Here is a 22,377-nt window from a genome sequence, read left to right on the forward strand (position 1 = left end):
GCACCTGGCATTCAACAGCAAAGCCTTTAAAGCCAGCGACTATAAATCAGGATGGAAGATTGGTCTTTGGGACAGCAGATCCTCCCTGAGAGGAAGATCCAAAGAAATTAGGTGACCAGCCGCACCAGTTTAGCATACCAAGTCCGGCGAGGCCAGTCTGGGGCCAATAAGATGACCGGAATCCCTTCTGCCTCGAACCTGCATAGAAGTCTTGGCAGAAGCCTGAGGAGGGAAGGCGTAAAATCAGACGATACTGACGCCACAGGGCCACCATCGCATCCGTGGCATCCGCCAGAGGATCCCGTGACCGAGCCACAAACCTTTGCACCTTTCTGTTGAGCCGGGACGTCAATAGAGCCACCTCGGGGTTGCCCCACCGGAGACACAACTGATAAAACACCTTCGGATGAAGTAACCACTTCCCTTGGTCCATTGCCTGCCGACTGAGGTAATCCGCCTTTTCCAACCCGGGAATGTGTACTGCGGAGAGGGCTGGAACGAACCGTTCTGCCCACATTAGACTGCTGGCTACCTTCAGAACCACCAGGACACTTCTTGTGCCCCCCTGGTGATTAACATAAGCCACGGCCATGGCATTGTCTGATTGAATGCGCACTGGACAACCCTGAAGACGATCCGTCCAATGTTCCAGGCAAAGTCTGATCGCTCGGAGTACCAAGACATTGATCGTTGGTCTGAACACTTTCAGTGTCAGGACCCCCTGAACAGAAATTTTGCCAAGGGCGCCTGCCCAGCCAGACACAGGCTGGCATCCATGGTGACCATTGTCCAATAACAAGGGGAGGAAGGATTTGCACAGCCAAAGCGCCAAAGAACGAAGCCACCATATCAGGGACTCTTTTGTTCCCCCGACTCAGCTGGATCTGATTATCCAGAGACTGTGGATTCCTGTCCCATTTGGCCAGAATCTCCCTTGCAGGGACCTCGTATGGAACTGTACAAACGGAACTGCCTCAAAAGGTAGACAACAACAGGCCCAGCCCCCGCATGCAAGTCTGGAGGGATTACCATCTCCTGGACAGCAGGAGACGAATTACAGCCTGCAGTTTCTGGAGTTCGTCCAGAGGAAGAAGCACTCGGCTAATGCCGAGTCCAGAGTAAGATCCAGATAGTCCAGCTTTGTGGACGGAACCAGAGCAGACTTGTGAAAATTCAGAATCCAGCCAAACACCCTTAAAATGGTATGGTGATCTCCATGTTTTCCACCAGAGCAGGAGACTCTGCTTGCAGGAGGTCATACACGTAGCCCAGTACCGCTATCCCCTATTGGCGTAACAATGCTAGCACCAGGGGCCAACACTGTCGTAAAGACCCGAGAAGCGGCCCACAGCAAAGTGGAGGAAGCGCTGGAGACTGACACATATTGGAAAGTAAGTAAACGTCCTTGATTTTGATGGAGGCAAACCACCACCATGCAAACAGACTCCATTTTGAACTTCTACACCCACACAAAGCAGTTCAGCGCCTTGCGGTCCAGAATTGGATGCAACTTGCCTTCCTTCTTGGGGACTGTAAACAGGTTTGCGTAAAAACCCCTAAAAGTTCCGAAGTCTGAACTGGGACCATCACCCTTTAAAGTAAAAGGTCTTGCACCGCCCCAAAAAAAGCCTGTAAGCGGACCGGGGACAGTGGCACTTTTGAAGGAAGAACCTTAATGGAGAGTAGGAATAAAACTTGATCTTGTAGCCGGACCGAATGATCTCGTGGACCCACCTGATTTGTATCAGGGGATTCCACAGGTCCGAGAACCAGCGAAGACGTCCCTCCCACCCCAGATACGGGTGAGGGTGCATCATCAATCAATCCTCAGTAGAGAGGGAGAGGACCACACCAGACTCACCACCCCGCAGAAACCAGGCATCGCAGCTACCAGGAGAATCTGCACTGCACAAACGGCGATCAGGAAACTAAAGGATTCAGGAGCCAGCACCAGGGGATAAGGAGGGGCTCCCACTGCCGAAATGGCCGCCCAGAGGTCTCAACTATCATGGACGCTAATATTTTCAATGGCAAACAACCGAAAAATGGCAGCCGGACTACACAAACATGGCCGCCATCTATTAAGAACATAGGCTACAAGAAAATGGCGGCCCCAGGAGGGATCCCTGTTTTTGAAAATGGCACTGGCAGGAAGAAGGGGGGCCCTGGCAGGAGCCTCCACAGCAGACAGCTGGCGGCACACCCCCCCCCCCCGCCACCCTGCCCCCACTCTAGGCGTCACAGCACAGCACCAGGGATGGGGGGGATGGCCAGAGGGCCCAAAGGGACTACCAGACCAATGAGGGGGGGTGCCTGCCTAACGGGAAGGAGGGGAACCCAGAGGTCCGACCGTCCCATGGAGGGGCCCGCGTCCACCCCAAAACCAATACACAGACACTAGCTATATTTTAAAAAGCCAAAGATGTAGTAAATTAACCTTTAATTGCCCTTATAACCTCTGTGTGTGTCACCTTGTGTGTCTGTACCAGGGATATACATTCCAGGGTATGCAAACTTTTGATCAGGGCCATTTGGGCGATTTCTGTTATTATGATTTAAAAAGGATCAAAGCAACTACGTGATAATGGCTTGAAATTATCACTATCATTAAATAAAAGAGTTTTTTGGCGTGATCAGTCATATTTTCAATAATAATGTCAGTGTATGCAAACTTTTGAGCACAACTGTATATGGACCTTTAATTTGCACTTGGGCTTTATATATCTACTTATTGCATTATAATTTTGTAGTGGGTAGAGTTTTACTATCACCAGACATTATCACACGGGGGTATAAAAGGTTGATTAGAGCATTTTATTATATTATGATTTGTGATGTGATTGTAAATAGAGTCATTTTCATTGCAATATCTGAGCTGTTTATTATTTGTAGAACTTTGTACACTGAAAGCATATATTACAAATTTAGCAGTGTGCCACTGAATTTTAAGACTATATTTAATTTAGTGTGGAGACACATAATAGTGGCATCAGGCAGTTTGTATGTGACAATAGGTGGCCCAGAGTATTTATAACTAATACTGAGGGATTGGTGCCAGATACCACAGCATACCTTCAGAGGTGTAGTGGGGTGCATGCCTTCATGGGTTATGGTAAGTGGTCATAATGTAATGGCTGAGCGGTGTATGTTCACACATTTTTAAGCAACTCTTTAAGATGGTATACAGGTACAGGAGCTAAAGTGCTCAAACATATGGAATATTCTTATAGAATAGAATTGGTGTTGGAGGTACTTCCTGCCTTAGCCACTAAAGCTCACCATTAGTGCGAAAGGGTAAAATCCGGTCTTTAAACTGACACCATGAACAGCTCACCATGGAGCCCTTCTGCTATGGCCTCTGACTTTTTCTTACCTCGTTAGTTCCAGTGCTGGCACACAAGCTCCAGGTCTGTAAGCAAAACTTCCTCTGTACTCCTTGGCAAAGATAAGATCCTGCATGCTGGCTTTCCCTTCCAGAAGCTTCATGCACTGTCTCTGCACATACTGTTTGATCTGACTTATATCTCTTGTTTCGAATAGTAGCTTAATTGAACGTTCAAGTATCTGGGAAAAAGAAGAAAAAAACACTGTTAAGCTAGCCACAGACATAGGGTGGTGTTAGGACACATTCTTCAAGCTATCCACAGACATAAAGCCAGCAAAGAATCAAAAAATTAATTCATCGACACTGGATAGAGGAATCTGCACTGCCAGGTATTTTATTTGAGAAGCCACAGAAGCTGCGGCTGGTTGAATATATGAACTGTGACTATATGTGACTGGATGCAGTCACTGTTCAGCCAACAATTTTCCACCTGCATCCTTTTTTTTTTAGTTTTGCTGAGCCAGGTGGTTCTGAAAGGGCCACCAACAGTTCAATTTTTGAGCACTTCAGCATCAAATGGGGGAAATTCGAGCTGTGTATAGGGCAGTTTTAAACAGAGCTTAGCAGACCTACTTTCTTTGTTTCCGATCTTACAAAAATACAACAGCTGCTGGTCAGATTACACCTTATCCAGTGTCTACTAGCCCATATTTCTGTAATATATTACTATTTAAATAGACTGTTGGAGGAAAAGGAACTGCAAGTACAAAGTAAAGCATTATAGGAAGCCTACTCATCTCTCAAAGCCAAATCTGGGTCTGTTGCGAGTTTAGCACATGATATAGTATGCTTGCCTGCCCCTTCCTACCTCACCTATAGCATGCACCTTCCTACTTTTCTACACAGAGAAATTATGGCTTACTAAGCAAGTCATCAGAAAAAAAGTTTATCTGGCATGTTTTCACATATGTATATGAAAATTATAGCATCAGGTTACTGTCAGATCCTGATAAACTGTATTACAATCTGCATAGTATAGCTATGCAGAACAGTATTCATTCTTTTACTTACCTTACCAACCGCTGGACATGCATCTCTTCGTACAGTCTCTATGCCTTTTGCATCAAAGACAGGATCCTTCTGATCAAGAGTTTCATACATATAACCCACATACCTTTTCTTGGTTTGTAATACACAAGGGAGATAAACCTGCAAAACAAAAGGACTTAATTAAGAGGACACTTTTTTCTTTCATTCATCTAAATAGAAGTATTTTTCAGGGCCTGTCATGGATCTGGCACTCCTGTGGGTTAATAAAAGAGAGCTAAGAACCTCGCAGAAAACACCTTCCGACCAGCTACTGACAACTTTAGCAATTCATAGTAATTCAGGAAATTCAGGAGTATACTGTATCCCTCCAGGTTTGCATAACATCTTAAAGAGGAGCTCCATTCTGTAGCTGCTGACTGTACAAATACTGTAGCTGCTGACTTTTAATATTAGGATACTTACCTGTTCAGGAATCCAGCGGTGTCCTTACCCAAGCCAATTTTCAATTGGCTATCGGGTGCTGCCACTGCCATCTCCAGTAAGGGAAAGAGGTAGTGAAGCATTACAGCCGATTCTTTATAGTGCATGTGCCAAGCATGCTTCGCTCTGTGATTAGGCTGGCTGCGGGTGAAGGAAGAGAGGGGACAAACTTCAAGCTGAGTTCGCCGTGGCGTACTCAGCTGCAAGTAGGAACAAGTACCTGTTAAACCATTGAAAGCAGTAAAGAGGTGGATAAATGGGAATTTGCAGATAGGCATCTTGGCAGCCTATAGATGCCAGGTACTGCCCTTATTTCAGAGATACAATAACCGACTTGCGGATTCCATGCACATTTTGGAATCTAACATTTTTGTTGAGAGATTTTAGGTGCAGAATGGGATGAATGTACTCGTTGGGTTTCAATACCGTTAACAAATCTGAATAGAATCCTTTGAACCTGTCTTGTAAGTGGCGGGAACAGGCACAACTATTCGCGGAGACAAAAGATAGTTCAGGGCATTCTCGAAAATTGGTCTGTCCTCAGACAGGTTTTTTGTTGATGTGAGAAAAGAAAGCGGTCAATACAGAGGCTTTTGCGCACAGCAGAAGTGAGCATATCCACATTGGCAAGCATATAAGATACAACTTCACGTGTATAAGAGTTTGAGGGTAAAAAATCTTTCAGATCCTCCAATAACACTGCTTCCAGATCCTCTTCATTTCCTTTTATGTTTGCTTCTTCTAGATCGGGCACATGGAGATCCAACTTAGGTAGAGACAATGTATCCGGAGAAGGAGCCTGGCATTTTGGAGCACAGGACAAAGATGGCTGTAAACAAAGCAGTCAATTGTCTGAGAAATGGTGACATACCTGTAGTTGCAGAAAAATCTTCCTTTATTAGATAGGCCAATTGCTGGGTAAATAGAACTACAGATGGATGCAGAGACTGGTGTTAAAAATAGGGTCCTGCTCCGTGTTTGTTAATTTTTGTGCGGGCCATTGGCATTGCAAATGTTCACCTGAGTTTTTTCTGTGGCTCCCCTTTAGCCATATCCATGGACAACAATAGTTCCCTGTGGGGTACTTACATAGTAGGATACAGGGTAAGTGTGTTCGGAGAAAAACACAGCAACCCAGGTGTAGACCGTCCTGTGGTGAAGTCCATGTGGCAAAAGGGCAGAAGGAAGTGCTAGAGTCCCTTATAGGGCTCTAGGCGGAAGTGGTAGTAAAGTGTGAAACCAATAGTGTTATGTATCACCTGGTAAACCACTAGTGAATGAAGTCTGAGTGGCTGAGTTTTAACACCAAGTTGGAAAAGTTAACACTGATGTGAATACATTACAAACTCGTTTTTTACAGCAACAGTCAGAAAAACAGGATGACCCTATCTTACTTGTCCACGACACTGGGCCCTATATAGCGTCCATGCATAACCCATCATAGTGGGCATACCCATTGGAGGGGTCTTCAGAGTCTGCGTTGCATAGGAATGGACTTGTATAGCACCCTGCAGCTAGCTACACGAGTTACACAAAGTACAGAGGTATGCGTTCATGCAGGATTCAGTGCCCGAAATAGCATTACAGGCTGTCCCCCACTGGGTAGGGTCTGGGTATGATTCCCAAGGTTTTACCAAGGTTGCAGTAATCTGGAAGCATTGCATCTTATTGTTTTATTAGAAGACAGCAAAGTGTTGACTGAAGAATCCATAGGTTAAAAAAAAGTGTTTTTTAGGCTAAGTGTGAATGCTCTGTAAGGGAGACATCACCTTAGGACACTAGCAAAAAAGGAGTCGTCATGGAGTGGTGTGGGGTTTTAGAGGAGTCACCCAGTGACATGTCCTCAAAAGCTTTGCCAGTGTCCAATCACCTAAAAGGTACGAGCATATAAACCAGGGTCTATGAATACACAGCCTGTATCCTGTACTGTACAACTATTTTAACATGGGTATACATGTTTGGTTGTGCAATTCTGAGCCAGCATCATCATTAAATAAAGCATGCCCACAACTCTATGTAGTATCGCAATCATGGGTAAGGAAAAAATATCTGCTTAACATCCCTTTTGAAGGTAGGCCTTTACTCTTTGGGGGTCTTATACCACCTTTTCGGACTATGAATGATGGTCAATGTTTACCCATCTCTTTCCACGGGGTCACACACTATTACTGCAAGTATTTCATATCGTTTTATTCTGTTGATGAACGTTAATACACAATAAAAATGTGCCTATGGTGACAAAAGGAAAAGAAAGCTTTAAAATGACAAATATTGTTCAGATACCTTTTCAAACTTTAGTTTGACTGGTTTTGGATTTGTGGCAGTGACCGCCTCAGCAATTTCTTGACCAATCTTGAAGGACTGTTCTTTGGTAGCCCCTTTTAGCAGCACAAACATGCTAGAAATACAAAAAGTACATGTAAAAACAAATTGGAAAACACACGTAAAAGGTAGATCAACAGTGTACTTTAAAAGGAGAAGTTTGAAATAAACAAGTATTCATACTCTCAGATTGTAAGCTCTAATGCGCAGGACCCTCTGATTCCTACTGTATTAAAGTGTATTGTATTTGTACTGTCTACCCTCAAGTTGTAAAGCGCTGCGTAAACTATCGGCGCTATATAAATCCTATATAATAATACTCGCTGTTATGCTGCGGCTGTCCCCCACTGACACAGACCAAGAACTGAGTGCTCACGTGACGCTGATCGCTCACATCTTGGTCTTCTCATAACAGAGAGCAGTGACTGTGAGTCACTGCTCTCCGCTCTGCCCCTCCAGTGTTCGCTGGAGTGCTGGGCTGGAGAGAGAACTGGCACAGCTGGCTTCGGCTAAAGCAAGCTGTCAGAGAGCTGGGTGGATCCTGACAGTATATTCGGGATGCTTCCAGATCAAGGAGCCACTCTTTAATGTTAGCCGACAGCAATCTTTAGCCCTCTGTCAGCTGATTCTGGACTCCAGGATTTCAAAAGTAGGTGCATTCCTGCAACCCACAAGAGAAGTATGGTCAAAAAAGCTTTGGCCATACTTCTCTTCTAATTCAAAAACCTGACAGTAATTCTCTTTCCCACACTACCCTAGACAAAACAGCTGCAACTTCAATGTAATGTTTTTTTAATGGCATTAGATTAGCTTTAAAACTGTTGCATAGTCCTGTAAAAGATGTCTGGATGTCAAAAGACTTCGCTGCAAAATATAAAACGTATTTGTATAAGGAAAGGGCTGTTCATAGAACTAGCCTAGAACCATGGATCAATAAACAACTGATACCTGTCAGTGTCACCATACACCACTCTGGCTCCCCACTTCTTAGTGCTGTTGACAAGCTTTATAGCACGCTCCAAGGTCTCTCGAGCTTTGTGGACAATACTGTCTCCAACCTAATAACAAACATTAAATATGTCAGCTATGCATAAGGATTGTGATCATAAAAAAAAAAATTGAAGTTTCTCAACCTGCAACTTTTTTTCTTCCAACTGTTTAACAGTAAAGCCTGGTACACAAGAAAAAAACTGACAGCTCAGGAGGAGCTGCTATACTAAAAATCCAATGTTGGTACAGCGATCTCTCCTGCTGTGCTTTTGTGTTCTGACAGGGGGGCGCTCCCCCCCCCCCCCCGACAGAACACTTTGGTCTGCGCTCTCAGCCACTGGATAACAGCGCTGATCGGGAGCCAAACGGCAGACCTTTTTCGGTCATGCCCCATAGACAGAATGGCCGGCTTCTGGCGATGCCGCACGACATTCGGCCGGTGTGTACTTGGCTTTAGTGCTAGAGTAAATGCCCAATTTACACCCATTTGTACACAGGTGTGAATAGGCCTTTATACACTTCTCAAAAAAACGAAAGGAACACTTTTTAATCAGAGTATAGCATTAAGTCAATTAAACTCATGGGATATTGATGTGGTCAGTTAGGTAGCAGAGGGGGTTGTTAATCAGTTTTAGCTGCCTTAGTTTTAATGAAATTAAAAACAGGTGCACTAGATGGACAACAGAGACAACCTCCAAAACGGGAATGGTTTTGAAGGTAGTGGCCACTGACTTTTTTTTCCCCGACTTATCTTTCTGACTTTTTTTTTTCACTGGTTTTGCATTTGGCTAGGGTCAGTGCTACTACTGGTAGCATGAGGCGATACCTGGACCCTATAGAGGTTGCACAGGCAGTCCAAATTCTCCAGGATGGCACATCAATACGTGCCATTGCCAGAAGGTTTGTGGTGTCCCCCAGCACAGTCTCAAGAGCATGGAGGAGATTCTAGAAGACAGGCAGTAACCCTAGGGGAGCTGGACAGGGCCGTAGAAGGTCCTTAACCCACCAGCAGGACCAGTATCTGCTCCTAAGTGCAAGGAGGAACATCATGAGCACTGCCATAGCTCTACAAAATGACCTCCAGCAGGCCACTGGTGTGAATGCCTCTGACCAATCGAAAACAGACTTCATGAGGGTGGCCCGAGAGCCCAATGTTCTCTAGTTGGCCTTGTGCTCACTGCCCAGCACCATGAAGCTCGATTGGCATTTGCTATTGAACACCAGAATTGGCAGGTCCGCCACTGGCGCCCTGTGCTTTTAAAAGATGAGAGCAGGTTCACCCTGAGCACTTGTGACAGATGTGAAAGGTTCTGGAGAAGCCATCGAGAACATTGTGCTGCCTGTAACATTGTTCAGCATGACCAGTTTGGTCGTGGATCAGTGATGGTCTGGGGAGGCATAGCCATGGAGGGACGCACGGACCTCTACAGGCATTAGGTATTGGAATGAAACCCCTTGACCCACTGTCAGACCCTATGCTTGTGCAGTGGGTCGTGGGTTCCTCTTGGTGCACGACAATGCTGTAGGCAGAGAAATTTCAGCAAAAAGGACTAGCCTGCTGCATCATTTTTTCACTTTGATTTTCGGGGGAATCTTTGAAATGAGCCCTCTGTAGTACAGTTGATAATTTTAATTTCCATCAACCAATGTAGCATCCTTTTGTTCCTAACACATTACCCAGTTCATATCAGTATAGATATCCAGAGCATGATATTTTTCCCCATTCAGATCTGATGTTTTCAAAGTGTACCTAGATAGATGTATAGATGTGAAGCAGAAGCGGATAAAGGGAGTATAATAATAGGATTTGTACTTGAAAACAATTTAAGGCAGTAAAACTCGTTTTTTTACTGCATGAAAAAACGGACAAGTATTAAAAGGTTCTTACACAAATGCAGACCCTTGCACATTGTTGTAAAAACAAATGTGAGCAAGAACTGTGAAAATAATGACAAAGAAGCTCAATGAACATACTATAAAAAAGGCAGAAAAAAGCATATATAGTACACAAGACATGGCTATAAGTGATCAAGTGGGTCAATTGCTTAACCACTTAAGCCCCGGAAGATTTTACCCCCTTCCTGACCAGGGGGTATTTTGCGATTCGGCACTGCGTGACTTTAACGGACAATTGCGCGGTCGTGCGACGCTGTACCCAAACGAAATTGGCGTCCTTTTTTTCCCACAAACAGAGCTTTCTTTTGGTGGTGTTGGATCACCTGTGCGATTTTTTTCATCATGTGCTATAAACAAAAAAAGAGCAACAATTTTGCAAAAATAACAAGATTTTTCACATTTTTTATATGAAATTGCCAAAAAAAAAAAAATGTAAAAATCAACATTTTTTAACATTTTAGGCCAATTTGTTTTCTGCTACATATGTTTGGTAAAAAAAAAAAAAAAAAAAAAAAAAAAAAAATCACAATAAGCGTATTTTGATTGGTTTGCGCAAAAGTTATTGCGTTTACTAACTAAGGGAAAGATTTTTGTCATTTTTATTGTTTTTTTTTTTTTTAACGATAATGGCGGCGATCTGCGATTTTTTTTTTGCGGGACTGCGACATTGCGGCGGACAGATCGGACCCCTGACTGACATTTCTGACACTTTTGGGGTTACCAATGACATTACTACAGTAATAAATCCTATACATATGCACTGTTACTGTAAAAATGACACTGGCAGGGAAGGGGTTAACTTTATTAGAGAAGGAGGGGTTAAGAGTGTCCCTAGGGGCGTGTTTCTTACTGTGCAGGGATGTGGCTTGTAATGTAACAGCAGAGATCAACGGTCCTACATAGCAGGACCGTATGATCTGTGCTGTTACACAGGGGAGAATGACAGACGGCTGTGTTGACAGACGGCTGTGTTTACATTAGCCGCCTGCCTTTCTCCCTCTCCATCCGACGATCGTGAGTGGCGGACATCGGGTTCGCCGCTCACACGCGAGGGGGGGGTCTGTAAACGAGCAAGGGCGGGAGCGCGCCTCTGGCGGCGCGCGCGCTCGCCCCCTATTGGCTCTCAGGCAAGTGACATACCGGTACGTCGCTTTGCCTGCATGGGGCTGACCGCTGCAGTATATATACTTGCAGCAGGCGGCAAGTGGTTAAAACACGTTAGCAGACAAGTTTTGTTGATGCCAGGGTCATGTTGATAATCTTACGAGGGCTACCATGCCACTTGGGTCTGGTCTATATTGCTGTATTAGCCTTTGGCTATTGTGAGTATGAACTCTTTACTTTTTCCTTTAAGTAAAGTTTTATCTGGTAATGCACTGGGCCTTTGCGCCCTTGTTTTCTCTCTATGTCATTTACCTCCACACATGGCATTCTCCCAGAGAAGTTAGCAGCAGTGTAGCCAAATGTTACATTGGCTATTAATTTCAGACCAAGTTGACGGGCATCAAGCATTCGTGTAAGGCTTTTGTCATGTTTGTAGTCTTTCATAGACTGCTTCACCATTATCCTTGTGTTCAAAATCTCCTCAAGCATTCGTGGCAGCACCCCTTTTCTGACAGAGGCCTAAAATAAAGAAAAAAAAGATTCGTAGTAAATACACTGAAAGCAATATAGAGATGCTGCATTTCGGTTAAAAGTTTTATCAAGCTAATATACCTTTACACAGATGAATGCGGAGGAGACCTGGTGACATTGATGTTCCAAGATGCATATAAGAAGCCTAGGCAACTCAAAGCCATCATAAAGTACTTGGGAACCAATTCTTATGTACTGTCTAAATTTGACAGTAATTGTAGTATCGTTTTTGCCCCTAAATTTGCTGTACCCCTACTATTGTTTGTCCTTAGTTAAAGTGTTGACAACATTTAAAAAGTTAACAAATAAAGAGAAAACAAGAAATAATGGAACGCCGGGTGCTCTTACCTTTACAAAAGCAACCCCATTAGGTGATATTGTAATATCATGTCGAAGCTGATGCAACAGGTCTGGAGGAACACACAATGATGTGCATCCAAATTTGAACTCTTCACACCTGGAAAACATACAACAAATGCCTCAGTTGGTTCAGTTTACAGCCAGAAGCTTGAAGACAAATATAAAAACAGCAATCTCACAGAAAACCATGAATGCGGTAAACCTTATTTTTCCTTGCAAACTTGGCACATCGTGTATTTAAATCTGATTCATACATAGCTTTAATATTTTTAGAATTAATCCCTTTCCACCCACGCTATAGCCTAAAGACGACTACCACGTGGGCTTCCAGTCTCCTTTGGACTTGGCTTATTACAGAACAGGGTACAGTGCCAATCCCAGTATCCAACTTCTGTTACAGGGGCATCGGTCCCACATAGTGCCCATCAGTGCAAATCAATGGCATCCATCAGTGCTTACCAGTGCTGCCTACCAGTGTCCACCAGTGCTGCCTATCAGTGCCCACCAGTGCCACCTCATCAGTGCCCACCAGTGCCACCCCATCAGTGTTGTCTCACCATTGCCACCTCATCAGCGCCCATCAGTGAAGGAGAAAAATTACCTATTTGCAAAATTTTATAACAAGCTATGAAAAAAAATTTTCTTCAAATTTTTCGGTCTTTTTTGTTTTTATTTTTAGCAAAAAATAAAAAACCCAGTGTTTAATAATTACCACCAAAAGAAAGCTCTATTTGTGTGAAAAAAAGTGATAAATGTAGTTTGGGTACAGGGTTACATAACCGTGCAATTATCATTCAACAGCGCTGAAAGATGAAAATTACCCTGGGTAGGAAGGACGTATAAGTGCCCAGTAAGCAAGTGGTTAAGGGAAATCTCCACTCCTGTAAAAATAAGATTTTTGTAAGCTCTTACTGCAAAACCTTTTCCTCTGATGTCCATCAACAGACGCAGCCTCATCTCCATGAGCTGAGTGGGACGTCCCAAGGCAGTATAGGAATGAGGGGTGGGAAAACGCAACCAGACAGTAAAGTCAACTCCAAAAGTCTAAACGTAGCCAACCGGGCAACATGGAGCTCAACCAAACAACAGGAGCTCACCCAGATAAAAGACCTCAAAGAGAAGTACAACAAACATTCTCTTATGAAACAGCAGTCTGCAAAACCTTGCGGCCAAAAGAGGCATCCGAAGAAGCCAACAAATCCACCTTGTAAAATTTGGTAAAGGTGTGCACAGACGACCAAGTCGCTGCCTTACAAACTTGTACAACAGAGACCTGATGGCGAAAAGCCCAAGAGGCACTCAGCTCTCTAGTAGAATGCACCTTCACAGGGAAAGGAGGAACCTGACCCTTGATCGAATAAGCCTGAACAACCGTCTGCCTGATCCATCTCCAAATGGTCACAGCGGATGCAGTCGAATCTTTGCAAGGACCGTCCGGAAGGACAAAGAGTCCGACTTTCTGAAGGGCTCAGTAACCGTCAGATAAACCTTTATGGCCCAAACCACATCCAGAGAGTGCAAAGCAACTTCCTTGTGATGTGTAGGCTTAGGACATAAGGAAGGCAACACAGGGGGGCGTGTCCGGATGTGAGCAAGACAAGACGTGTCTCGGCGGAGCTCCTGGAACATCCTGCCGTTTATCCTTACCGAGTGTTTTCCCGGACCCGTGGGGGAACCCCTTCCTGTCTTGGGGATGCCTTCTTCTGCCTCCAACACTCTCGGAAAGGCCCGGACGGATCCACGCCAGACCGGCTCCACTCACGGCCAGGCCCAGAGCTCCGCCTCCCCCATCTTAGCGCCGTCACCAGCACCTTAGCGCGCCTTGAGAGCGAGCGCGGCCATGGAGCAGGAGCAGCGTAGAGACGGTTCCTCACAGGTAAAGCCGACTATACCATCCCAGCCCTCTGCCTCGCAGCATGAGGCCGACCAGCGGGCCATCACAGCTCCTATCCTGGCGGCCATTGACGGCTGCAAGGCCGCCCTCATGGTGCGGATCGATCACCTGGCCTCCGAGTGCACCCTGATACGCCATGACCTCGATAAAATGAGGGGCCACATCACTACTGCGGAGGGTCGCATCTCTGATGTGGAGGACAACACGACCGCACATGCCGCTCAATTAGCAGAACTCCAAGGCCTGGTCAAGTCCCTACAGCACCGCGCAGACGATGCTGAAGACCGTCAGCGACGGAACAATGTAAGAGTGGTGGGGCTCCCTGAAGGGGTCTAAACCAGCCATATTTGCGGAACAATTTTTTAAGCAATTGCTCACCCTCACTGATCTGCCCCCCACCTATGTTGTGGAGCGAGCCCATTGCGTTCCCATGGGTGCTAGGCCGCCAGGGGCCCCGCCAAGACCCTTTCTGGTAAAATTCCTGAACTATCGGGATCGTGACATGCTCCTGGCTGAGGCTCGGAAGCATCAGGATTTACATTTTGAAAATACACGAATCATGCTCTTTCCGGATTTCTCGGCTGAAACCCAGAGGAAGCACCGGTCGATTACAGAGGTCCGTAAACGTCTCCGGGATAAAGAAATCAAATATAGCATGCTGTACCCCAGCAGACTCAGGGTGCAATTGAAATTCTATGAATCTCCCCAGGAGGTCTCGGATTGGCTGGACAGTCTTCGTTGATGACCTGAAGTGGGCTGCTCTTCTCTGCGGATCTGTCCCCTACTTCTTGGAGTGTTGGTGACTTTTGTGCATAATTTTTTCTTTTTTCCCCACATTTTATTTTCATAGGATCCTGTTTGCCCCAGGGGCTCCGCTGGAGTCTATAGCAACTACTAGGTACCTGTCGAACTTTGTTTGCACTGCACAGCGTTCACTGACTCTAATGTTGGGGGGTTTGGGGTTTCAGGCCCGTACCAGCCGGGTTTTGCCAGGTTTCTCTGGCTTGTTTGATGTTGCTGGTACAAGGGCATTTGGGCAGTTTTTTGGGCAGCTCTACCTTTTTCTGACTATGTGGTTCCTCTGGGCCTGCTGACTCCAATGGTGCTCTCAATATGTCTTGGACAACTGGATTATGGACTTCCTGGCCCCGTGTGACTGTTTTTTCCATCCTCCCTTTATTTTTTTGCATGTTCCCCATGGCTGATGTTTATAGATTCCTCTCATGGAATGTGAGGGGGCTCAATAGCAAGTATAAGCGGGCTGCTGTATTTCAATATCTTAAGCAATATAAACCGCATGTGTTCCTCCTTCAGGAGACCCACCTGGATGGCAGTATGGTCCAGGCCCTTAGAAAACTGTGGATACAAAAGGCGTTTCATGCCACTTATTCCACTTATGCCCGAGGTGTCTCGGTCCTGATTAGTAAAGCTATTCCCTGTTCCATCCACCAGGTGATCTCTGATCCAGAGGGGCGCTTTGTGGCTTTAGTCATAACCCTGTATTCTCTCAAAATGCTTTTGATTAATGTTTATGTACCTTCGCCCTTCAGGGTGCAGCTACTGTATGACCTTATGGACAAGCTTTCTGATCATGTCTCATTACCGGTGCTTATGATGGGGGATTTTAATGCCATTCTGGACAGTGGGCTGGATACTCCAACTCCAGTCGGCCGGCCTCGCTCGACCTTTTGGCTTGGGCGTCTGCTATGGGCCTGGTGGAACTCTGGCGTTGGAAGCATCCTGACGATAGGTGTTATTCCCACCTTTCTGCCACGCACCGTTCTGCGGATCGCATTGACCTGGCTTTTGGTAATGCTTATCTCCAATCCCTCCTTTCAACTGCTGACTATCTGGCTGGGGGGGGTGTCTGATCATAACCCGCTTCTCTTGACAGTGCACCTCTGTGTGGAGGCTAGAGAGCGGGGCTGGCGGCTGTCCTCTGGATGGCTCCAACATGAGCAGATTACCTCCCAGCTGACAGAGGTCATCCAGACGTATTGGGAGAGCAATGAGGGTTCTGCAGGGCCGGGAGTGGTGTGGGAGGCGTTTAAGGCGGTGGCCAGAGGGGAGTGTATTGCTGGCATTAAGTCTGCTAGAAAAGACCACAACAGTGCCATCGTGTCCCTGCAGGAGGAGGATAGGGAGAGGGCGAAGGCACATGCGGAGTCACCTTCTGATTCCAGTTATGCTTCCTTACTGGAGGCGCGGCGCACTCTTTCTCTCCACTTCTCAGACCTCGCCCACACTGAGGCTTCTCATGTGCGGGCTTCGGTGTTTGCGCAGGGAGATAAAAATGGCAAACTTTTGGCGAGGCTGGTGGCGGATCAAAAGGCCCCAATTAATATTCCGCTTATCAGGAGTTCGGGGGGGGGGGGGGTGACCTCTTGACGGACTCCGCGGACATACTGGCTGAGTTCAGATGGTACTTTGAGACCTTGTACGCCCCTACCCCTGACTACGACCATACTGCCATGGAACTGCTCCTTCGAGATCTTGACCTCCCCACTTTGGCTGCAGACGACAGTTCCCTCCTTGACGCCCCTATCACCCCTCTAGAGGTGGAAAAGGCTATAGCCGCGTTCCCTCCACATAAGGCCCCGGGTCCCGATGGGTTCCCCGCTGATTTTTATAAATTGTTCGCTGAGCAGCTGGCCCCACGCCTTAGTAGCCTATTTCAATGCTGTCTTGAGGAGGAAGCTCTCCCTCCCTCCACGCTCGACGCTTACATGGTGTTGTTGCCGAAGCCAGGTAAGGATCCCTTAAATTGCTCCTCCTACAGACCCATAGCCCTCTTAAATGCTGATCTGAAGGTCCTTTCCAAGGTCTTGGCGTCCCGGCTGGCGGGGGTCATCCATACTTTGGTTGATCCGGACCAGACGGGTTTTATGCCGGGTAAGTCGGTGAACACCAATATTAGACGCCTCTTTACCCATCTTCAGTTGCCCAATGCTGACTATCCGCAGAGGATTGTGGTCTCTATTGATATTGAGAAGGCTTTTGACTCAGTCGACTGGTCGTACATGCATAAGGTACTGGAGCTGATGGGTTTCGGCCCTACGTTCCGGATGTGGGTCAGGCTATTGTACTCCTCTCCTCGTACGGCCATTCGGCGGGGTCTAGCCAAATCTGAGTACTTTGGGGTGGGGCGGGGTACCCGACAGGGTTGCCCCCTCTCCCCCTTTTTGTTTGCCCTCACAATTGAATCGGTTGCCACTGCTCTCAGAACCTCTGAGGCCTTTGATGCCATTCGCGTAGGGTCCATTAGGGAGTGCGTAGCACTTTATGCAGACGATATGCTGCTATTCCTTAGGGACTCGGGTCCCTCCCTGCGGGCGGTTTTGCACATTCTGGACACGTTCGGTACCTACTCGGGGCTCCGGGTGAACTGGGGGAAATCTTCCGTCCTTTCTCTTGCCGGGGCCCCGATGACGGTCTCCCCTACTGATCCTCCTCTATGTTGGGTGGACTCCTTCACCTACCTGGGGGTTAAAGTTACGCGGTGCCCGGGGGACTATTACACCCTGAATCTCCTCCCGCTTGTGCCTAGACTACAACAGCTGGTGCAGGTGTGGAAGAGGCTCCAGCTCTCATTGCTTGGCCGTATTGCCCTATTAAAGATGAAGTTTCTACCTGTAGTGCTGTATATTCTGCGGCACTCCCCCACCTGGGTCCCTAGCGCTTTTTTCCGCAAGTTGGATGGCATCATTGGTTCTTTTTTGTGGTCACCAGGGGCCCCTAGGATAGGCCTGCGGGCCCTCCAGGAGCCCAAGGCTAGTGGGGGACTCGCCCTCCCTGACTGGCATAAATACTACCTGGCAGGGCAGATGGTATTCGCGAGGCGTTGGTTGCGGGCGGATGCAGAGGATTCGGCTACGGTTCTGGAGGCTGCGAACTTGGGGTCCTATGAAAGTTTGCGCTTGGCATTATTTCGTGGGGTGGGCACTGACCTGCCATTGACGGATTCTATGAAGGCTACAATTAAGGCGTGGGGTCAGACGGTGAAGCTGGCGTGCCCCAGTTACCTTGGGTTTTCACCATCTACCCCCCTGTGGATGAATCCCAGACTTCCTCATTTCTACCACCTTCCGGACCCAGGGGTGTGGGCTGCTGCTGGAATAAAAACGCTGGGAGACATTACCACGGAGGGTGACTTGGTTACTTTCGATATCTTACGTTCTCGACACGACCTGCCCACGACTTATTTTTTTCGCTTCTTACAGCTAAGGCACGCTTTTCAGAGTCAGTTTGCGAATCTTCGGATTGAATTGGTGCCGTCAGATTTGGAGTTAATGCTGACTAACCCCGACCTTAGTAAAACACTGTCTACTATCTACAAGGAACTGTTTCGACTGACCCGCCCGGGGATTGTGCGATGTAGACAGCGGTGGACGGAGGATATTCCTGACCTGCAGGGGGACGACTGGGATGACCTGTGGACTGATCCTTTTAAACACCTGGTGGCGGCTAGGGATAAGTTCATCCAATTTAAATTTCTCCACAGAGTGTATTATACGCCTGCCCGGTTGGCCAAGATCTTTCCTACGGCATCCGCCGAGTGCTGGCGTTGCTTGGCTGCCCCGGCGGATGCTCGCCATATATTCTGGGACTGTGCTCTGGTTCAGCGCTACTGGTCGGAGGTTGTCTCTTGCCTGGAGAGGGTACTTGTGGCCCCGGTTCCGCTGACCCAGAGCGTCTGTCTCCTGGGCCTGGTGGAGGAGGTGGTCCCCTCGGTGGCTCATAGGACGCTCTTGATAATCCTGTTATTCTATGCCAAGAAAGCTATCCTGTTGCACTGGAAAAAGGTGTCCCCTCCTTCGTTAGAATTCTGGAAGGGGCTGGTGAACGCTGTTTTACCTTTGTATAAGGCCACATACATGTCCCGGGGTTGTCTCCGAAAATTTGAAAAGGTATGGAAGGCTTGGGTGGAATCTACAGAGACGGTGGGATAATTCTGATGGGGTAACGACTCCACCTTGGTTGTCTATTTAGGCCCGGTCTTTCACTAGTCCTTTTCTTTCAGTCGGGGAATGTCTCTCTTAATTTTAACTTTTGATTTGATGTTCTGATTCAGTTGTCATGTACTATGTTTATATCTTGCACCTCTGGGGTTGGAGGGGCGGTCTGGGTAGGTTGTGCTGCTCCAGCCGCCCCGGGCCCCACTACTCTACTCTGTTCTGTTGGTTAAGCTACCCAAGGGTTGGGGGGGTCCTAGGGGTGGGTCGGGAGGGGTTGTTGTACCGTCCCGCCGTGTTAGGGACTGGTAATTGTCATTGTTTGTATTTTTCTTGTTGCCAAAATCAATAAAAATAATTTTTCAAAAAAAAAGGAAGGCAACACAATGTCTTCATTCAGGAGAAAATCCGACACCACCTTATCCCTGTGGACAGACAGGACAACCCTGCCAACTCAGAGACTCTGCGAGCAGAAGTGATAACCACTAGGAAGGCAACCTTCTGCGACAAAGAAAGCTGGGAAATCTCCCTAAAATTCTCAAAAGGAGGCTTGTGAAGAACAGACAAAACCAGATTAAGATCCCTCGGTGGTAACGGGAATCTCCTCAGAGTGGCCAGATGATGTACCCCCTGAACAAAGGTGTGAATCAAACTGAGTAGCCAACGGACATTGGAAGTAAATAGCCAAGGCCGAAACCTGGTCCTTTATAATACCCAACGCCAAGCGCTGCCTAACCTCTTTTTGTAAAAAGGCCAAAACCCTAGCTATAGAAAACAAGTGAGGGTGCAGCTGCAGCAATTCACACCAAGAAATGTATGATTTCCTTGTACGATTATAGATCTTCCTAGATGTCGACCTTCTGGCCTTCAAAAGGGTAGGAAAAACAATCAGAATGACCTCTATCCCTCAACACCTTGCTTTCAACAGCCAAGCTGTTAAAGCCAGCAACCGTAAAGCAGGATGGAAGATCGGTCCCTTGAGATAGTAGATCTTCCCGCAAAGGAAGACGCCATGGGGGATCCACGACCATTTTTACCAGCTCTGTGTACGAAGACCGCCGAGGCCAGTCTGGTGCCACCAGAATGACCGGAATGCCTTTCATCGCCACCCTGCGAAGAAACCTTGGCAGGAGAACGAGCGGAGGGAAGGCATAGATCAGGCGATACTGACTCCAAGGAGCCATCAGAGCGTCTGTGGTGTTGGCCAGAGGATCCCGAGACCTGGCCACAAACCTCTGAACTTTCCTGTTGAGGCGAGATGCAAACAGATCTGCGTCCGGGGAATCTACCAGAATCTCTGCCACCAGGGCACTCCTGGTACCCCCTTGATGATGTAAGCCACGGCCGTGGCATTGCCCGACTGGACCCGAACCGGGAATCCGTGTAGCCCTCTCGTCCAGTGAAGAAGGCAGAGCTTGATCGCTCTCAGCTCCAGAATACTGATCGGCAAGGAAGACTCTTCCGACGTCCAAGTCCCCTGAGCACAGAGCTTTCCTCAGCACTCCACCCCAGCCTGATAGGCTGGTGTCCGTGGCGACCACAGTCCAAAACACTGGCAGGGAGTCCACCAAGAGAGAGCCAACTTCGTGAGATGGCTCAACCAAATCTTTTGGTCCAATGACCGATGATCTCTGTTCCATTGTGACAGAATCTTTCTGCAGCTGTCTCGTATGACACTGAGCAAACGGGATTGCTTTGAAGGCTGAGACCATCAGACCCAGGGCCTTAATGCAAGCCCGCAAGGAGGACTGATCGGCCTCCATCATTAATTGGACCACCCTTTACAACTTCTGAAGCTTGTCCAAGGGAAAGAACACCCTCGCCAGAGCAGAGTCGAGGATCAGCCCCAGATAGGTGACTCGCACAGACGGAGTCAGGGTAAATTTGGCGACATTGATCGGTTCCTTAGCACCCCCAGAAGTTCCAGCCGTCTTACCTTTTTCTTGCGCCCTGGAGGCACGAACAAACTGTTTATGAGCAGAAAAGTAGGGGCCCCGCTTAGGATGGGGTGTCTTACCCTTGGAGGATTGAGGAAGAAGAGTACTCTTCCCGCCAGTCAGGCCCATGATCAACTCTTCCAATGAGTCGCCAAACAACCTGTCTCCCATAAATGGGAGATCAGCTAAGGCTTATTCAGAAGCTTGGTCAGCCGACCAGCTCTTCAACCAGACATTGCGTCTTGAGATCCTGGAAAATAGGGGAGCCGCATCCATAGATACATCATACAGGAACACTAGAGCCTGGATCACCTGGTCCAACAGTTCCAGCTGTTCCAGAGGGACAGTCTTGAGGTCCAAAGACTCTCGCAAACACCTAATCCATTCCGTCACCGTCTGAGACTAGCCCAGACACAAAAAACGGTTTTAAAATGGAACCCGCCAGCCCGTGAAGATGGCGGGAAAGGGATTCCACCCGCCTGTCCACTGGAACAGTAAAGACCGGGGAATTCTCCACAGGCACAAGAGTAGATTTGTTTAATCTGGAAACAGGATGGTTCACTTTAAGTGCCACCGTCCAACGGTTGGAAACCTTTCCAGCAAAAGGATACCGGCGTTAAAAGCGTTTTGGCACCACTAACACGTGCTTAACCCGTCGCCATTGGTTATTCACAATATCGTGAAAAGTGTCAGGACAAGGGAAAACCCTGTCAGCTTTCGTCCCTGCCGGCGTGGGGTTATCAGCCAATTTTAAAGTATCCCTCACTGAAATAATCAGGGCTTCCACCAAAGCACGTTCCCACGCTGCAGCTGAAGAAGACAGGTCCTTTTCACCATCTGACTGCGAGGACAGCGACCCCTCAGGAAAGGGAGCATCCGGGGCAACCACACCAGCCTGTGAATCAGAGGACACCTCCACAGATGGAGAAGGCAGAGGCCATTTATGGCTATCAACCTTTTTCATAACTAAATCAACTTTAGTCACCAGGCTTTCCAGGGCAGCTGAAATTGCGGCCAGCGACTGCGACCTGGACTGTCCGGGAGTCGCAGAGTGGGTCTGAGGATGAAATTCCAGTTTGGAACTCCATAGTGCAATTTGCAAAAAACGGAGTACTGTAACTCTAAAAACGCCGATTGTGGTATCCACCACTGATCGCAACGGTCTGCAGGGAGCCCCTTTAAACCAAACTGATAGTAAAAAGTGCAAGGATATGCCCTTAGGGGCCCTCAATACTTTACCACCTCAGACACACAGCCTCCTGAGTCTTCCACAGCATGGAGAGAGAAGCAGGAAGTGACCTCGGCTCAGCAGCAGGAAATGACAACACCGGAAGTGATGTCGCCTGATAAGGATACACTGCCAAGTATAGAACCAGGGCTACACAAAGATGGATGCCCATAAAAAACAATAGGAAGCCGCAGGGAAAATGACTGCCTCATACAAGTCTATTTAGTCTAGGGAAAAAAAAAATTCCACTGCCCACACCTAAGATGGCGGCACCCACGGAGCACCATGTGGCTAGGCCTCAAGAACCA

At 47.4% G+C, this 22,377-nt stretch overlaps 1 protein-coding gene across 2 annotated transcripts in view; it reads right to left on the reverse strand.

Moving 5' to 3' along the window:
* REV3L (REV3 like, DNA directed polymerase zeta catalytic subunit) overlaps nucleotides 1-22,377 on the reverse strand; it is a 422,230-nt gene that overhangs the window by 65,287 nt on the left and 334,566 nt on the right. For both annotated transcript variants that reach the window (XM_082249080.1, XM_082249081.1), the window contains 6 exons: nucleotides 12,047-12,155; nucleotides 11,480-11,686; nucleotides 8,126-8,235; nucleotides 7,139-7,253; nucleotides 4,397-4,534; nucleotides 3,374-3,564 (listed from right to left, as the gene is read on the reverse strand). In XM_082249080.1, the coding sequence (XP_082105206.1) occupies nucleotides 3,374-3,564; nucleotides 4,397-4,534; nucleotides 7,139-7,253; nucleotides 8,126-8,235; nucleotides 11,480-11,686; nucleotides 12,047-12,155 (870 nt within the window). The remainder of the gene's footprint in view (nucleotides 1-3,373; nucleotides 3,565-4,396; nucleotides 4,535-7,138; nucleotides 7,254-8,125; nucleotides 8,236-11,479; nucleotides 11,687-12,046; nucleotides 12,156-22,377) is intronic.

This window comes from Pelophylax lessonae, assembly GCF_965119305.1.
Source record: "Pelophylax lessonae genome assembly, chromosome: 3".
Taxonomy (NCBI): Eukaryota; Metazoa; Chordata; class Amphibia; order Anura; family Ranidae; genus Pelophylax; species Pelophylax lessonae.